This window comes from Ricinus communis, chromosome 8 (genome assembly GCF_019578655.1).
Source record: "Ricinus communis isolate WT05 ecotype wild-type chromosome 8, ASM1957865v1, whole genome shotgun sequence".
NCBI classification, from domain to species: Eukaryota; Viridiplantae; Streptophyta; class Magnoliopsida; order Malpighiales; family Euphorbiaceae; genus Ricinus; species Ricinus communis.
The window spans coordinates 14,409,765-14,427,534 of record NC_063263.1 but is presented as its reverse complement, the minus strand read 5'-3'; the positions used below and the strand labels follow the sequence as shown (position 1 = coordinate 14,427,534).

Below are 17,770 nucleotides of genomic sequence, written 5' to 3'. Positions count from 1 at the left end.
ATCAAACTAGAATTCGGAATTGAATATCAGTCTAGTTTTAAAACTTTAGAAACAGACAATCCGGTTTTAGTTCGTTTTTCCTAAAAATTGATCATGAAACAAGACCTAAATTGCTAATCCGAATCTAGTTTAAAATTATTTTTCAAAAAAGAAAAAAAGAAAGAAAGAGACTTCCAAAATAAAACTGCCATACAACTTTAAATTTTTAGAATATTTATTTTTTCTATTGATTTTCTCTTAAAAATTAGTTAGAAACCAAATAGAGTCAAATCAGACCACTTTAAATTTCTGAACTGAAGCTATTTAGGGTTTAATTGACCAAACCAATGTTGCATTGGGCTAAATTCCATTTTCACAACAATGTGGAAAACTAAATGGGCCTTTTAAGGAAACATTTCAGGTAATATTTGCCTGATGAAGTTTAATGAGATTGCAGAAATTAGCATAAAAAGATATCAGAAAGACCTTCATTCTTTATTGCCAGTACAACAACATTAATCAATTGTGTACAATTAAAGTTAACTTTCATGATTCAAAAGTAAAAAACAACAATTAATTTTATATAAATGAAAAAAAAAAAGCGCTGTACACAATAATAAGCATAAAAAAATGGAAAGAGGGAGGTGACATTTGTATGTTTCCCTGATATTGTACACTCTAATGTGTTTTCTGCCTATAAGAAGTGTCTTCATCTTCTCTGAAAGTTAAGGAACTTAATGCCATAGGCAAAGACAAAGAAGAAGAGGAGTACCCAACCGACATGAGCAATCACAACAGGTACAAGGAAGTCGTGATCAAAACCCCAACCTTCCTTCAGGAATACATTTACAGGAACTGATGGTGTTTCAGGAATTTGAATAGGGCTTGTCTTGTCACCGAATTGAGATGCCAAAATTCCATATATTGTCCAAGCAACTGGAGAACCCCAGTAATACCATCTCCACCATACAGGAATGAGCTGCAATTATCAAGCAAGAAACGTTACCAAGGTGCAAGTTATACAGATTTAAAGTCTTCTCAAACATGCTATGTCTATATTTCTAGCTGAAAACAAAAAATTTCAGATTCACAGATTCTTCTGAAGAGTAATACTATATTCTTTTCGGTTTTCAGATTGAGTTCCAAGTAGCATACCGGCCTGGGGACTAGGAAACCGGAGAACAAGTTCCAGAAACTCAAGAAGAAGGCCATAACAATTGCAGCAATTTGATGACCAGGAGTTAGTGCAACAACCATCATCCCGTACATTGAAAAGTAGGTGAAGCACATGAAGATGAAGTAGTAGAAATAGAAGAATTTTCCCACATCCCATTCATATCCAATCATTGAGTACAAAATTAGAGTGTATATAATAGTTTGGATTGCAACATATAGAGTCTCTATAGCCACCTGCAACAAAAAGAAAAGAAAAAAAAATATGAATCAATAGAAAATAATTGTGTGTAAAATAAATGTAGTTATCAGGACTAGTTTCCAATTTCTCACCTGAGCAAATGCATAAGGCAACTCTGAATACATTCCTGCTGCTCTCTCACGGTAGAAGACTGTTCTCTCTACTGCCACAACTGATTGCACAGCAGAAGCATTGCTACCTCCAAGAAAAAGAATAGCAGCATAAGTAGCTCCCAGTAGATTGGTCAGTTGTTGTTGTGTTTCTCTGTTAACAGGAAAAATGCAACAGAAGTTACTTATGTACACACCTCACAAAATATTATAAAGCTTAATTTAGGAAGTGGAAAGAGAAATGAAGTTTTGCATACTTACATTTGGTCTCCTTTGCCCCAGAAAATAATGCCAAACATGACTCCAATGACAATTGTCATAAAGAACCGGATGGCATTATATCGAGAGTTCCTCCAATATGACCAGTTTTGCTTGTAGAAACATGCTTTGCATTGAGTTATAAAGCTCTGGGAATATCGAGTAGGGAAGTAAAGATCCTGAGAACCTGGCTGTGGAGTGCTAAGTTCTTTGATGAGCTCCTGATTTCTCCTGAAAAAAGAAGGAACAAGATTATGTTTAGATTTATGTTTATATACAAAATGGAAATGATTATATTTTTGCATGCTACTTACCTGTAGAGAGCAGAATTGGCATAAATTTCTGCAAAATCAACATCAAGTTGAGCTTCTACTGTAGTTGTGGTCACTTCTAACATCCAAGTGGCAGGATTATAACCCTCTTTGATCTTGGCAACCCCTGGAACAGACTGAAAGACGGCCTTCATGTTAGTCAACTCATATTAACAAAAATCCTTCATCAAAATACAAGTATACAAAAAAAAAAAAAAAGCAAAAAACAAGAATGCGCAGCAGCAACTCACCTCAAAGTATTCAACAAGCTTGTGAGAACGGCGACCAAGAGGTCCAGCGTATATAACTTGTCCCCCTCTTTTCATCAATAAGAGCTGCAATGGAATAATAATATCAGGTGAGAATCGACACCAAGCCATGGGAATATTCAACAAAGGTGAAGATTACGACAGGCTGACAAATTTTTCATTTGAAACCAACCTCGTCAAAAGCTTCAAAGATATCAATGCTTGGCTGGTGAATCGTACAAACAACAGTTCTTCCTGTATCCACTGTATTCCTGACCGTGCGCATAACGATCGCAGCTGCTCTAGCATCAAGACCTGATGTGGGTTCATCCATAAAGATAATTGATGGATTAGCGACCAACTCTACAGCTATAGTCAGCCTCTTTCTTTGCTCAGTTGAAAGACCATCAACTCCAGGAAGACCAACTAGAGCATTCCTTAAGGGCTTAAGTTCAACCAACTCCATGACTTCCTCAACGAACATCTGCGTGAAAGAAGAAAAGTTTATGATCATCACTGCAGTGCACAAAATTTGAGTTGCACCATAAAAAATTATTTGGTATGGAAGTAACATACCTTTCGAGTTTCTTTATTAATATCTGAAGCAAGACGAAGCCAGGCAGAGTATAAGAGAGATTCATAAACTGTAACATATGGTGAATGGATGTCGTTCTGTTCACAATAACCGCTGACCCTTGCAAACGTTGCTTGGTTCTTCGGGTAACCAGAAATGCTTATACTTCCTTCAATATACCCACCTGTCTTCCTTCCTGCTAAAACATCCATTAGGGTGGTCTTCCCAGCACCACTGACGCCAACTAATGCTGTCAGAATACCGGGTCTAAAAGCCCCACTGACATCTCGCAGTAGTTGCAACCTGCTTTCTTCAACACCTTGACTCTTCATTTCCTGAGAAGTCCAACAAATAACAAATGAGAATTGGAGTGAAGTGCACAGGTAGAAAGAAAAAAACTGAAAAACCTTGAAGAAAGCGACTTACAGCAGGCATATCAACATAATAGTTCACATGGTTGAAAGCAAGTGCAAGGGGTTGGAAAGGCAAAACCATTCCCTTTTTAGATTGATTTGTGATGCCACTGTTTGAGCTTATACTCCCACCAGCATTTCTAACTTCCATATGAATTCCTGTATTTTGAAGATTTACTAATTTAGCACTCAACGAAGTTGACATCTCAAGAAGCAGAAAGGTAAAAATTGCTAACCTTCTGAATTGGATACCAACTGCCGCCTAGCAATGCTGTCTGGCTCATCATCTGCAACTACTGCTTTATTATCTCCAAAAGCTGGTCATTGGGATAACAGAAGAAGGAACAAGAGGAAAGAAAGGTCAGTATTCATATGAAAGCAACAGAATAACAAATCAGGGGAAATGAGAGCCCAACTTACGATTTAAATATGTCAAAGCCAAAACAAAGAGAACGTTGAAAAGAAGAGAGAATGCAAAAAGAGCTACAACACAAATCCAAAATGCCTTTTCAGTTGTGAACAAGCCTCTTTCTCTAAGAAGGGAAATTCCAACTGTGGGTTCAATAGGGTTGCCGGTTGCCTATGACAGAAAGAATTGTATTATAAACTTTATATATGTTTCTTTCCTTTTATTGTCAGAAATTCATTATGTGGGATTTTCAAACGCATTGAACTTACATTACTCCATCTGTCATCAAGGAACTCATTGATTGCAATGGCATTCTGGCCATACATCATAGGAGAAACATAGTAACCCCATATCATCCATGATGAGATGTCATCTGCAACCAAAAGTAAACAGATTTATAATCAAGAATTATGGCAAGATGTATACAAAAGAATCTGCAAGCTGTTCACTGATAATGAGATTTTGAATGTTAGGTTGGTATGAATTACAAAACAAGTCTTTAAACTGAATAGAAAGTGATCATTACTTTTTGAAACAATGTAGCCTCCGAGAACGAAAACCAGCAGCAAGGTAAAGGAACCAAGTGTATTAGCCACTACTTCTGTTCTTCCAATAGCTGCTATCATACGGAAAAGAGAGAGAGCCATTTGGTGTATGCCAATGAAAGCTAACAACTGTTTGAAGAACCTGAGCACATTTAAGATATGTCAATAACAATCACTTAATTACTTGAACTATCAGATTTTGATGATTGCCAAGCAGTAAGCATCCTCATCACACCAAAGAGTTGCATAAATTAATGATTACTTACCTACTAGCAGCAGGTGCAAAGCCAATGGTATAATATGTAAGGATAATCCAAATTGCAGATTCCATCAGTGAGATGGGAATCCTCAGGAGCCAAATTGGCAAGGCATAAGCCCATGCTGGGTAGAACAAGAAATCCCTCTGCTTGAAGAATACAGGAAGATTGAAAACAGTCATTGCAAGCTCCGCCATCCCATTAAACATGACATTAATGAGACTGAAAAACAGTGCTCCCCAATATTTCCCTGCATCTTCTCTTTTACCAGCCTTCATCTCTGTCCTTAAGAACATAGTCAATGCAATTGTAGCCATTATTGTTATCTGGACAGTTTTGAATATGTAAACAAAAGAGTTGCGCTTCATCAGCAGCCATTCCCTTGCAAAGCATGCCTTGAAGAGTTCCCAATTGGAGATGCCATACTTTTCTTTCACCAAAGCAGCAGGATGCGTTCTGGGTTTATCAAAAGGAACTTTGAGATCTTCTGAGAGCTGTTGACCAATGTAAAAGGTATTGAAGGCTCGCACAAAATCTGGTACTGATATGTATCTGTAAGGTTGATTCTTTCTGTACCAATATTGTTGTTGGTCCTTCTTCGAAGTTACTTCTTGCAGGAAATCTGCTATACCCTTCCTTTCTGGACATCTAAAGCCCACATATTCAAAGAAATCAAGAATTTTCTCACGCGGGCCTTGGTAGACAATTTGGCCTTCTGAAAGTAGGATAACATCATCAAAGAGATCAAATGTCTCAGGTGCGGGCTGTAAGAGAGAAATGATCATAGTCACATCATTAATATGAACCATCTGCCTCATGTACTTGACAATTTGGAAAGTGGTGGAGCTATCCAACCCTGTGGATATTTCATCCATGAAAAATGCTTTTGCTGGTCCTACCAACATTTCTCCTGCATTAATTACAAGACACTTCCATCAGAATGTTAGCGAGTAAGTATGATTCGTGACTATTTAGCCATACTGAAAGCTGAGATGACTGGTCATATAATCACATACCTGTAGTCACACGCTTCTTTTGTCCACCAGAAATACCCCTTCTCATGTCATCTCCCACCATGATATCAGCACAGATATCTAATCCAAGTATCTGTTATGGAGATACACAAGATTAGGCTTGATAACCAAGGAATTAAGCATAGAAACATGCATGAAATACATGAGACAAACCTTTAGAACATAATCCGTAATCAAACTGGCCTCTTGGCCGGAGACAGCCGTAGCTTTCATGAACGCGTCGATCTCAGGATCTGGTTTGATACCAGCTTCTCTCTCCCGCCTTGACAGCTCTGACAACATCTCGTACCTGGTTCCTACTCCCAGGCAACGCCCAGAGAAATCAAATGTCTCGCGAACAGTCAATTCACCGTAGTGAAGGTCATGCTGGCTAATATAAGCACAGGTTCTTTGAGGCACAAATTCTGTAAGCTCATGGCCACAGTAGGTGACTTTCCCTGTTACCTGAGATCGCCCAATCGTCAATAGATTATGTAAAAATTCCAGTAATGGTAAAGCTCATCAAAATGCATAGAAGATAAGACGAACCCTTAGATCATTATCAAGTTTCCCGGCAAGTGCTTTCAGTAGTGTTGTTTTTCCTGAGCCAGGAGGCCCTAGAAGCAGTGTCATCCTGAAAGTGAATACCGAATTACCAATCAATGAAACCTGAGGGAAAGATCTTGAGCATTTAATGGTATTCATCTGTGCAAATTCTTTGAGCCTACCTTGATGGCCTTACTATTCCATTCACATCTTGGAGTATCTTGACTATCCTTTTCTTTGATGGAGAAAGCCCAATCATTCCAAGACCAGCCTATTCATATATAGAAAACAAATTGAGCAAAAGAAAACTCAGACATGCATTAGGAATGGTGGTCATGATTAAGAGGATGAACAAATTGTGGATTTTCCAAACTGTTGGTTGTTACTACTTTTATCTCACAAAGTATGTGTCAATTCATTATAATTCGAAATGGCAACAAAAATATGATAAAGAAACAGAAAGGCATACCTCAATCGTGTTCAGGGTAGAATTAAGCAGAGTTGGAAGTGCCCTTTTCCCAACATATGTATCTCCCTCAACCGAGAAATTCTGAGTTCTGACTTCAATTGTTGGAATCTCAATTCCCACCCTGTTCCAGTAAAACACCTGGTCAACTATAATTGTCATATCTGAACTCTAACCTCTTTTTGATCACTAGACTGAATTATGCTGTAAATATGTTTCGTATTCTCCAGATATGTAGCAATCAAAATCTTCTAGGCACTTTATTTACAGTAATATCATGCAGAAGTTTCAAATGAACATCTAATTCCTGACCTTTTGTTTCCTTTACTATTTTTTCTCAGCATCTAAACTAATCATATGAGAAACAGCACATAACCTGGTGTTTTGTTGCTCAGAGAATGTCAAGCTGACATATAAAGACGAACTGAACAACTGAATCCGAAGAACACTTTCATTTATTTTATTAAACACCAGATTGACTAAATTCTAAAGAGGAACAAACTAACCTGTCAGTTCTATTTCTGAGCCTCTTCAAGAACTTATCATTATCTTCCTCAACAACCTTAAGTATTCTATCCATCAATTGTTTTTTATCTTGAGTTCCAAGCTTTGTCATGTCAACTTCATTATGCATCATTCTGCCATTACTCAAAACCTGTGTAAGAACGCCTTTTTTCATCCTATCATAAGTTGGCAGCCTCTCTATAGCTGCCCACCTTAGCTCCTCCTCATCATCCAAAGCCTGCGAACGCGCGCTTCTCTGGAACACATCAGGCTCATTCCACATCTCTCTTACACTCGTAGACCTCCTCCAGCTCATTCTACCGCTACTCATTCTGCTGCTACTCATTTGCCTGGCCAAGTCAGCTCCGGTCCAGGCACCCGCCATCTTTCAAGAAATTAAAGAAACTCTCTCTTCTCACCAATATATTAAATATCAAGAATCAGACAAAAAGTTCTTGATTATGTATATACTACTTCCTATATAGCGACTAGGACTTCAAGAGACTGGATTACAAGTTACCCTTCCATCAGAATGAATGGTTCTGCTAACAAAATCTACAGAGTTTGAATAAAAGGTAGCTAGTATCAAGAAATGAAAGAACGAAAGTGTAGAAAGAATCTGAATATGGTATGAAAAAGTTGAAACTAAGGCTCTCTTTAGTGAGAGAAGTCTAACAAAGTTGGGGAAAGAGAGGGAGCTTTGAAGAAACTTATATAGAGTATGAACAAAAGACTTTGTTAGTTTCACAACTCAACAACCAAACCTTTTTCATGCTTTCTGTACACAAAAAATAAAAGTAAACGTTAAGAACATTATTTTGAAAGTAAAAAAATAATAATAAAAAGACAGTGTTAGTTCTCCTTCCAATATCTGACCATTATTAAGTAATTATAAGGAATTTCATCACAGTTCTTATTTCATTAATTAAATTATTTTTAACTCTAACACTTTAGAAGTCAATATTAAATCCAAACTTCACCAAACTTTTAAAAGAAGAAATTATGAACTTTCAATCCTGAATATAACTTTGAAATATCATTTGTCTAAAGTTCATAGCAAATTCATCTTCATATAAAACCTTTTACTTACAAATTATAACTACATAGAAAATTCATAAGAAATATTACAGTATTAGGACACCATTAAGGCAGAAATTTGTTATGATTAATATATCTTAAAGGGGAAAGAACTGCTAAACTATGGTATGAATATAAAAATGGTGAATGTTTTTGACATGGTACAAGGTCAGTATAATAGTGAATAATTATTATTTTAATAATTTGTTGACCATAACTTGCTTCTATGAGAGGACAAAGAAAAGAAATATAAATAAATATTCTTTGCCTATGTCTTAATGGGGTGGACTATGTGGTTGTCTTCAGTGTTATTAGGATTAACATATGTTACATCTAATTATGTTTTAGTGCAATTAATTCAGGGTGATTTCTTCATCACCCTTCATAAGATAAACTTGAAATATGTTTGGTTTATGTATCAAAATCAAGTATTAAGATCATCTTAATTAATTAAAATAAACATGATTGAATTGGTCAATCATATCTCTTAATTTTAATTTTATTAGGGTGGAGATATATACATACGAAAAAATAATAATAACTAGAATTTCTTAGACATAATGAATCATATTGATACTAATATAAAATGATCCTACAATCAGTGAAATCAATTGTTTGAATAAGTAGAAGTCATAAATCAAATTCCTTAGACAAATTAGTACCCAATTTCTTTTTTTGTTACCCATAAAATTCGATGTTGATGGCTCAATTTCTTTTTTGTTACCCATAAACAAAAATTATGGGTATCCCCTTTTTTATAAATAAATAAAATTTAGATTTAATTTTTTAAAATATTTTTATTTTCAAATAAAAAAGTTAATTTTTAAATTGCATTAAATTTCTAAATAATTAGAGCTACTTCAAAAGCAATAATAATGAAAATATAGGAGTCAACCTATGCCATTTTGGCCAAGGAAAATAAAATCCCTTTTGAATAAAAAAAATAAAATAGAAATTCATATATAAACCTATATACATATATACCCATTCTAACATAGAGACAGGTGAATCTGACCATAAAGAGTTTTCAAAAATTAAGAATTCTTTTTCTTCCCTTTTTTCATGAAAATTTGCTATTCTTAATGGTTTTACAACTCAAGTTAATTTCATCATTGACTTTCCCAAATGTGACTAGATAGCATAGCAACAAGCCACAAATATCACTACAGATTTTGACACTTTTTATTTATTTATCTAATTTATTTATAATTTTAATTCTTACTTGGGAAATTTATAATTTTCATTTATTTGCTTATCCATAATTTTTACTTGGATAAACACTTGATCACTAAATTATAATTCTAAAATCATCTTTAGAAATTTTTGTACTAGTGATGACTTCTAGAAAACAAATAGCAAGAACACTTGGGTGAGCTTCCTAAGATTCACAAATCACCAGGCAAATTCACTAGTAAATATGTGAATAAATCAAGAAATTTAGGCACCATATGTGCTAGTTACAAATAAGCCATTTATATCATTTTCTTTTTTCTTATTTGGAGGTTGTGGAATGAAAGTTTATTCTCTATTTTTTTCCCCTTAAATAATAAAAAGTTATGAATAAGTCAATGTTGAAAGAAATCATAGATTCTACTACTTATATAAATATTTTGTGGGTCCAACTTATTCCCTTGTGATATTTTGGGACAAGGCTTCATTTTTTTCAATTACATGTCTTGATCAAATGAATAGCCTTTTCTTTCCTGTTTTAAGCAAGGAAAAGGATAGAGCACCTTACTATTTTCAAAAAGAAAAGAAGGAAAAGCATAGAGCACCTTTATGAACTCATATACACATGTGAATGCGAATTCAATTGTGTTTATTAGAATGTACAAAAATATAAGCACTTTTTCTGTTATTGAAAATTGATCACAAAATCCAATTAAAAAATTATTATTTTTAATATAAATTAGAAATATAAGTTTTTTACTTAATGTAATCAAATTTTATTACTATCTTTTCAAAATATAATTTATTAAAACTTTTTATAAAAATTATAATTCTGAAGTACAAAATATAAAAAATTAATTGTATGTGATAATATTTATATTAATTAATTAACAGTACTTTTCACAATTAGTTTCTAAACTAATAATTAAAAAGAGAAAAGATGATTATGAATGAACCAAAAGAGGAAAAGAAATTATGTTTTTAAGGTGAACAAAACAATGGAAAAAAAGGGTTATCAAACTTTAAAATTCTTGCAATAGAAACAAATACTAAACCTTTAATCCTCATAATTGGTAACATTCAATTAACTTGCAAATCAGCCTTTCATGCTACTAACAAGTAAATTGCCACACCAATGACTTAGTCAATAGCTTTACCAAGTTACTCTAATATACTCTAATTTTAGAAATGACCCATAAAATAAAAGAAAAAAAGAAATGGTCTTTTAAGCTTATTTTTATAACAAACACACATATATATATATAGAGAGAGAGTTGATGTGTGACTTAGTCTTTAAATGGCCATCTAATAATCCAATTAATCTCCATAGTTTTTAGCAATTCTTTGATCACCAACATGATAATTTCGACTGCCATGCTTGAGCTCCTCAAAATATTTTTTGTCATTTTCTTCTCTCTTTATAAACAACCAAAGCTCCTTCAAGGACTCATTCTTCAAACAAGATTAAATCATTACTTTCACTTTCATTTCTCTTGAGAGATTCTCAGTAGTGAGACTCACATTTTTTCCCAGATTTGACTAAAACAAAAGAATAATTATATCAATTCTACCTAAGCTATTGCTTTTGGACTTCCTCTGCCCACTGATTATTCCCTCAAAAAGTCACCTCGCATGAGTAAAGAAAATGCCCTCCCAACTCGCAAAATCACATTCATAATGTCCCTTTTTTATTTAATTTTCAAGGGTCGATTTTGGTTTCTCTTGTAATTCTACTGACCGAGATTTAACAAGCTATATACTATATAATAAGAAATAATTAAATTTTTTACTCGTATTATAAAGACGATAATTTATTTTTTAGTACAGAGATAAAGATTTAAATTCAAGACAACATCTTAAATATGAATGTTGTTGTTATTTTAAACTAAGTGTTTAAATCTTCTTCTTATATTTTAATTGTTTTTCCAGCTTTTGAAATTGATCAACCATATAAAATTTCACCTTAATATGATGAAGCCTTCCCCACAATATATGATTAGATAAAAATTTTAAGTTTAAAATTACTGGTTCATAATAATTAATTTGAGTAATATTTTTTAGGATAAAAAAAATAAAAGTGAATTAATATATTTCAGGTCTAAAAGTTAATTAGACCAACTTAAGTCTGAGTTACTCTAAATAATCTTCTATTAGACCAGCTTAAGTTCTAACCATTACATTGGAGGATTCCACTTTTAACTGTATAACCCAAAAAGAAATGTGATCTCTTTCCTGTTTCTTGCAAAGATCAAGTGATTTATTTTGTGACTCAACTAAACACCAACACAGAAAATATTTCCATAGTTGCATCATTGCACATTTTAAATTAAATATTTATAGGTACATGTAAAAATGCTTGCTGGAATAATTAGTGGGTAACAAATATATTTTTTTTTAAGAAAAAATACGATAAATTCCAAAATATAATATACTCGACGGTAGACTAAATCTATCTAAAAAATTCTCTATAGACAAGTTCTCATAGAAGTCTATTTGGGTAATGAGTTTAGGAATCTCATTATCTTCCTCTGGAGTAGAGAAGGATTAAACAAAATAATAATAATTTTGCACTAAATTAGTACTAAGATACCAAAAAATGTCATGGCCGGCTCAAAGTTAGAATGCCCTTAGTTATGGGAGTTACAATTCCACAAGATCAAGACATGCCCCCCAAAATCCAAAAAGAAGGGCTTAGGTGAATATGCATTCACAACAGATTCTTGATAAGTTCCTTTCTTTTTTTTCCTGTTATTCTTGATTATTAGTGCTTAATTGTCATTGCCCACTTCCACAACCTCTTGTTGACTGATAACAAAGTCCTGAGCCATTCCTTATTGGCTATTGCATGCAACTCTCACATAAAAGATTTCTTTTCTATATATTTGACCTAACAAATAGATTGTAATGGGCATAATGTATGGGTATAATTCATGCAAGTCAGTGTCAATCTTAAAATTTTAATTTGAAATAATCATTCTGTGACATGCTTTCATTCAGTGATGCAATCCAAAGAGAAATAGTCAAGGAAACAGGTCATATTACTCACCTGTCATTGTCTCAGCTTCAGTATGTACACCAATTCTCTCATTCTGGCCAAGCCATTAAAAATAACAAAACATTGCTTTAGGCCACATATATATGTATATATACATATGATGGCATAGCTCATTGACAGTTTGTCCTGCTTATAAATTTCAAGCAAGGCCCAATAACTTGTTTGGTGAATCCCTTAAAGCCACAGGTTGAAGATAGAATGAGATTGGAAATAGAAAAAACCACCTAAATAATTTGAACCTGTGCACAGATTCAATCAGAGGAATAGAATGCTTGCATCTCCCAACATTTTTTCTATACTTAAAACTTTCCTCCTTTCCTGGTTGAGCATCAACCGAATAAGCCAGCCACATTTCAATTTCACAATGCTGAAAGCTGATTACAGATGTCCAATCATCTTCTATCTCCAATCACAAAAGTTACTAAACAAAGAATGCTTGACCTTGTCAAGAAATTGGAGTAGCAAGTCATACATCTATATAAATATCTGCATACATAAACCACCTTGAATGATGACTGGCAGCAGTACCAGAAAAGCCAGGAAACAACAAGAATGATGAGAAATGATGAGAAATGATGAGAAAAAATGTTACCACAATGTTCAGGAAAAATGTTATCCAAATGGAAAAAAAGAAAGGAAATAATGGCAGTTGAGCCTGATCTACTTTAGTTCAGCTCTCATCAAAGAACCCTAAATATACCTTCCATATGTTTGATTCATGTTCTAACACTAATATTTAGTACAACTCAACTCAAGTTAACTAAGCCTTAATCCCAAAAAAGGCCAAGATTCTTAATTTCAACATTCATGAAGACAGATTGATGAAAGGTATGACATATTAGATGAATGCACCATAGATTTCATTAATTCTCTTTTAATAGGTTCTTGATCCTCAGATGCCTCATCCATCAAATAATATCATAAATTCAGCTACAAAATGTGCTTAAGATTGGCTTTGGGACAAGGGGGAACTTTGTACCTTGAACAGAGAATATTACATAAAATAGCCATCAATCAATCCCCACTTGCACAGCCCTTACAACCACAATGAACACACTCAACAACCTTTTCTTCTCTCAATTCCTTGGGGACTCTGCACACACAAGTTGTGCCAAAATTATGATCCCTTGGCTGAATGCAGCGTAGGCAGCAGAGTCGTTCATAACCCGGCTGCAATTCAAAGTGAAAAAATGTTTAAAAGTTCATATAAAAGGTAAACAAGCTTAAACTTCTATCCAGTACTAGATTCACAAAACCCATAAAGCATAAACAAATTCAAAATATTTCCAAAATCAACATTCTAACTCGCATGTGCATGGAGCAGACAAACATTATCACACACCATTGCCTCAGCTTTACAACACAATAGAGTATTAATAGTAATAAATTCATCCAAAAGCAAGACAACACCAAGATATTAAGCTATTATCAAGCAATTTAATAAAAAGGGGGCAAGAATTTTAATGCCACAATCCCACAGCAAATCACCCATTCAGACAAACAGATACAATGGAAAATGTTACTAAATTAACATGAAGCAAAACCCAGAAAGCAGAAGCAAATGTAAAGAATGACATATCAGCATTATAACTCATATTCTTGGAGCCACAAACATTTTCGAAGCTCAACAAATCCTTGAAAAAGCAAGTGCATCCCAAGAAAAAGAAAAAAAACTAAACTAAGCATAACCCAGGTCAAATTTTCGAAAAAGAAATAACCTTTTTCCATTTGGCAATTAAGTTGTGATCACCATAGCCTTGTTCCAAGCAGAACTCATAAAGCTCTTTAGAAATTTGGTTGGTTTTATAAAGGTCAAAAATGTAACGGCTTCTTTGATGGGCAATTTTGAAGATCGGCCATAAAGCCTCACACTTTCTTTTACCATCATGTGGATCATTTTCAGCTGCCAAAATACACAAAAACATCAATGTATGTATATATGATGAAGAACAGCTTTCTTGAAAAAAAAAAAAAAAAAAAAAAACCTTCTCTCATCTTGGCATCTAGGTCACGCAGAGTAGGCTCAATTAATTGCCACCCATCTGGGTATTTGATGCGGTTTGTCCTCACCTTCGGCATGGTACAAGTGCAATTGTTGGATTTTCCTTTGCCAAACCCTAGTACACACTACACTGTAGAATTCAGAGATTATTCAAAAAGTAGTAAAGGACAGACCCTGCAATAAAAGAGGAGTCTTAACACTCCCAAGTCCAAGGGGGTCGATATCAATTATTATAGTATGATTTAGATTTTTTTATACTTTTTATTTTTTTTAATTCTTCTTTTTTCTTTGTTAATTATTTTATATTCTTAATAAAAACATAGAAAAAAGAGCAAGAAAAAATATTTTTAGAAAATGGAAAGATATACAATTTTTTTATTCACATACCTTATATTAAAATTAATAGTATGTTAAATAATCGTTTATATTAGGCAAGAAATTAAAATCACTCTAGAAATGTATTTCTTACTTCGATGAATTTATTATTACCGTTTGAATTCAAAATAAACGGATTAAAGTAGAGAATTGTACATCTTCAGACATAGTGTGTATAAAAAAATAATTTAAAATAAAGATCTGAATAACTGATTGAATAGTCATGCAATATGGTCATCACACCAAATTCAACTCTGTAAAAGAAATTCGACAGCTTCTGTTAAGACTTCTGATTTATTGCTAGCTCCAATCTCTCTTTTCTTTTCTTTTTTCTTTTTTTTTTTTTTTTTTTGAGCAGCGCTTATTTGAAAAAATGAATTTCCCACCTATTCATTCGTAAAGGTGTTGGTTTTCCGAATGAATAAAAATAAAAACAAAATGATTTAACGGGGGAAGAGGTCTAAGCAAAATTCAACGACCTTGGGATTCAATAATGCAATATTAAGGACTTGGAAAATAAAGCCATCAACACTCAACAGTTTGAAGTGTCAGCTTCCACTGGTGGCTACAAGTCTGCAAATATGCAATTATTGGAGGCACAAAACAAAAGAACTTTAGAAACAACACTAGTGCATGTGCAAGAGCAAATGATCCTTTAAAATATCATCAAACAGGAGGCCTCCTCATTCTTTCTTCCCAATCCCATGAGACATATTATAGATCCCTCGTCCCTGAAAAAATGATGTTTGAAAGACATTACAAAAACTTAATCAGAGATTATGCTCATTTACGCGTGTAGAACTGATAGAATCATTGCAGTTTGTAAGTAGAAAGAGACTCACAATGAGAAACAATGAGGTGCCCGCCAAAGCTAAAGGAATGGCAACAGAGGTAATCTTATCATATCGTCCTTTCAAGTATGTGTGCTTCTGGATGCTCTGGAAATATTTCTGTTTCTCAAGCAGCTGCTCACGTGGTCGAAAAGGTGCTTCTGACATCCTGCATTAAAGTTATAATCTAAGAAAGGCAATTCTAACAATAAACCCATTTCTGTAACATTCCTTGAACACATTTCTGTGACTCGCTCATTATGGCCAAGCCAAACAAAATAACAAAACTTAGGCATATGTATGACGGCATAGCTCCTTGCCATGTTTAAAAATTTCAAGCAAGACACAACAACTTAGTTAATATTTAGCGAATCCCAATCACCCTCAAAGCCTCAGTTTGAACATAGAATGAGATTGGAAAAATTATCACCTAAATCACTGAACCTGTGCACAATTTCAACCAAGAAAACAGACCGATTGCAACTCCTACATTTTTCTATGCTGAAACTCTCTTAATTTCCAAGTTGAGCATATCAACAGACTCGGCCAGCCACAGTTCAATATCCCACTATCCAAAGCTGATTACAAATGTCCAATCCTACTCTATCCCCAATTCCAAAAGTTACTAAACAAAGAATGCAAGAAAAGTGAAGTAGCAATGCAGACAAATAAATAAATATTGCATATATATTCCACCAACTTGAACGCTGATGGGAAAAAGTACCAGAAAAAGCCAGGAAACAAGTATAATAATGAGGAACATAGATGATAAACTAGATTCTCAATTCATGAAAAGCGCTCTAAGCAATCACTGATAAGCAGATAAACAAACAATAATCATGGCAGTCAAAATGATCATCTTCTGCATATATATCTCTCAGTAATCTCAATTAGCAATCAACAAAAGAAGAAAAAAAAAATCTAATTTTTTCTCTATCAATCATGCCAGATTCTACTATTTAAATCTGCCTAAGTGATTAATAGTGTATTTAATTTGGAAATCTTACCATAATCGAGAAGCAAACAATCAAGAAAATCAAGTACCTTAAAAAACCCTAGATCTAAAAAGGAAAAAGAAAACGCATAAAAATAAAACCAGATGGTTGAATACTGATCTGAAATGAATAGTTGTAATTAAAAGGAAAAGGAAACTAACCTGTGAGAGATATTAATTCTGAATCTGTCGCGAGAGAAAACGATGTTTGGCGAATGAGCAAATTCAATAGAGAGGAAATGAAAATTGTTAAAATGAGTAGGGCTTGGGGCTGCGTCCCGTAATTATGTGTACGGTGACGACAATGAGTTGCCACCTCATCCACTTTTTTCTTTTTTCTTTTTTTTTTAATTTATTTATTTATAACTCGTCCGGTTTTTATCCGATCAAGTCAAAAGCTGAAGAATCATAAGTTTTATCGGATCGAACCGGAGTTCAGCCCGAGTACATATTAAAAACTATAGAAAATATATAAAACTTATAATATTTTAATAAAAATATAAGTAAATTAGATAACATTTTATTACAATTTTAGTGATAGCATTAATGAACAAATTTTTTGACATTAATCATGTCGAGCTTCTTTATTATAATTTGAGACTTTGTATATAATATAATTCTAGAAATGATATTATTATTACAATATAGAATATCTAAAATAAATAGAAAATATTTTTTATCTTTAAATAAAATTAAAGTTGAGAAATGTTATAAAATATTAGATAATATAATTTTTATATTTATAACTAGTGATTACCATATATTGTATAAATATTATCATTATTTTTGTTATTTAAGTAATATTATTAAATAAATTTATCAAAATATTTAGCAGTTTATAATTATATATATATTTTAAAAATATTTATATCTCAGTGCCTATATATCTAAATCTATATTTAGTATACTGGCTAACAATTGGGCTATATTCTTAATATTGTACATTTAGCAAATTATAATTTAATTTTAATTTTAATTTTTTTATTTAAACTGATTTAACTTTTAAATTCAAGCTCAAGTTTTTTTCTTCCTTAATTAGACTGACTTGATTGAATTATATATGAGACTATTATATTTAAAATGTTATTTATGTATTAATTTGATTTTAACAATTTAAATTTTAAGATTAATTTTATTTTTAATTCCAGTTCAGAACAAATATTTTATTCTCAGATTTAAAAAGAATTATAAAAAAGTTTTAAACTTCTAGCTTAAATTGT

At 33.0% G+C, this 17,770-nt stretch overlaps 3 protein-coding genes across 6 annotated transcripts; all 3 read right to left on the bottom strand.

Annotated features, from left to right (window-relative positions):
• Positions 1–439: 439 nt before the first annotated feature.
• Positions 440–7,738, bottom strand: LOC8269646 (pleiotropic drug resistance protein 2). The gene is made up of 20 exons (XM_015725331.3): positions 7,050–7,738; positions 6,547–6,667; positions 6,260–6,348; positions 6,081–6,165; positions 5,706–5,996; positions 5,535–5,625; positions 4,528–5,428; positions 4,243–4,403; positions 3,986–4,089; positions 3,728–3,887; positions 3,544–3,624; positions 3,321–3,466; positions 2,897–3,229; positions 2,514–2,804; positions 2,324–2,407; positions 2,076–2,209; positions 1,765–1,992; positions 1,486–1,657; positions 1,135–1,389; positions 440–958 (listed from the first exon to the last, which is right to left on the bottom strand). Exons 1-20 carry the CDS (start codon positions 7,430–7,432, stop codon positions 689–691), a joined length of 4,380 nt encoding a protein of 1,459 aa, XP_015580817.2. The 5' UTR covers positions 7,433–7,738; the 3' UTR covers positions 440–688.
• A 4,578-nt stretch (positions 7,739–12,316) lies between these two features.
• On the bottom strand, positions 12,317–14,629 carry LOC8269645 (protein BUD31 homolog 2). 4 transcript variants are annotated; one of them, XM_015725334.3, is made up of 4 exons: positions 14,335–14,629; positions 14,068–14,252; positions 13,329–13,519; positions 12,317–12,790 (listed from the first exon to the last, which is right to left on the bottom strand). In XM_015725334.3, the coding sequence occupies exons 1-3, from the start codon at positions 14,426–14,428 to the stop codon at positions 13,364–13,366; spliced, it is 435 nt and encodes a 144-aa protein (XP_015580820.2). In that variant the 5' UTR covers positions 14,429–14,629; the 3' UTR covers positions 12,317–12,790; positions 13,329–13,363. The 4 variants fall into 4 exon arrangements, with proteins under 4 accessions (XP_015580820.2, XP_048234265.1, XP_015580819.2 ...); XM_048378308.1 differs by having other exon boundaries at positions 12,317–12,770; XM_015725333.3 differs by having other exon boundaries at positions 12,317–12,835; positions 14,335–14,628.
• Positions 14,630–15,187: 558 nt separating this feature from the next.
• Positions 15,188–16,869, bottom strand: LOC8269644. Its single transcript, XM_015725336.3, has 3 exons — positions 16,713–16,869; positions 15,569–15,725; positions 15,188–15,457 (listed from the first exon to the last, which is right to left on the bottom strand). Exons 2-3 carry the CDS (start codon positions 15,722–15,724, stop codon positions 15,410–15,412), a joined length of 204 nt encoding a protein of 67 aa, XP_015580822.1. The 5' UTR covers position 15,725; positions 16,713–16,869; the 3' UTR covers positions 15,188–15,409.
• Positions 16,870–17,770: the final 901 nt, after the last annotated feature.

Excerpts from the sequence above, each read along its gene's own strand:
- LOC8269644 (XM_015725336.3), bottom strand. The coding sequence starts at position 15,724 with ATGTCAGAAGCACCTTTTCGACCACGTGAGCAGCTGCTTGAGAAACAG. Across the intron at positions 15,458-15,568 it reads GCACCTCATTGTTTCTCATT|GGACGAGGGATCTATAATAT; the intron begins GTGAGTCTCTTT and ends TCATTTTTTCAG.
- LOC8269646 (XM_015725331.3), bottom strand. The coding sequence starts at position 7,432 with ATGGCGGGTGCCTGGACCGGAGCTGACTTGGCCAGGCAAATGAGTAGC. Across the intron at positions 3,467-3,543 it reads GTTGGTATCCAATTCAGAAG|GAATTCATATGGAAGTTAGA; the intron begins GTTAGCAATTTT and ends TTCAAAATACAG. Across the intron at positions 2,805-2,896 it reads TTAATAAAGAAACTCGAAAG|ATGTTCGTTGAGGAAGTCAT; the intron begins GTATGTTACTTC and ends TCTTTCACGCAG.
- LOC8269645 (XM_015725334.3), bottom strand. The coding sequence starts at position 14,428 with ATGCCGAAGGTGAGGACAAACCGCATCAAATACCCAGATGGGTGGCAA. Across the intron at positions 14,253-14,334 it reads AGATGCCAAGATGAGAGAAG|CTGAAAATGATCCACATGAT; the intron begins GTTTTTTTTTTT and ends GTATTTTGGCAG. Across the intron at positions 13,520-14,067 it reads TAATTGCCAAATGGAAAAAG|CCGGGTTATGAACGACTCTG; the intron begins GTTATTTCTTTT and ends TTTGAATTGCAG.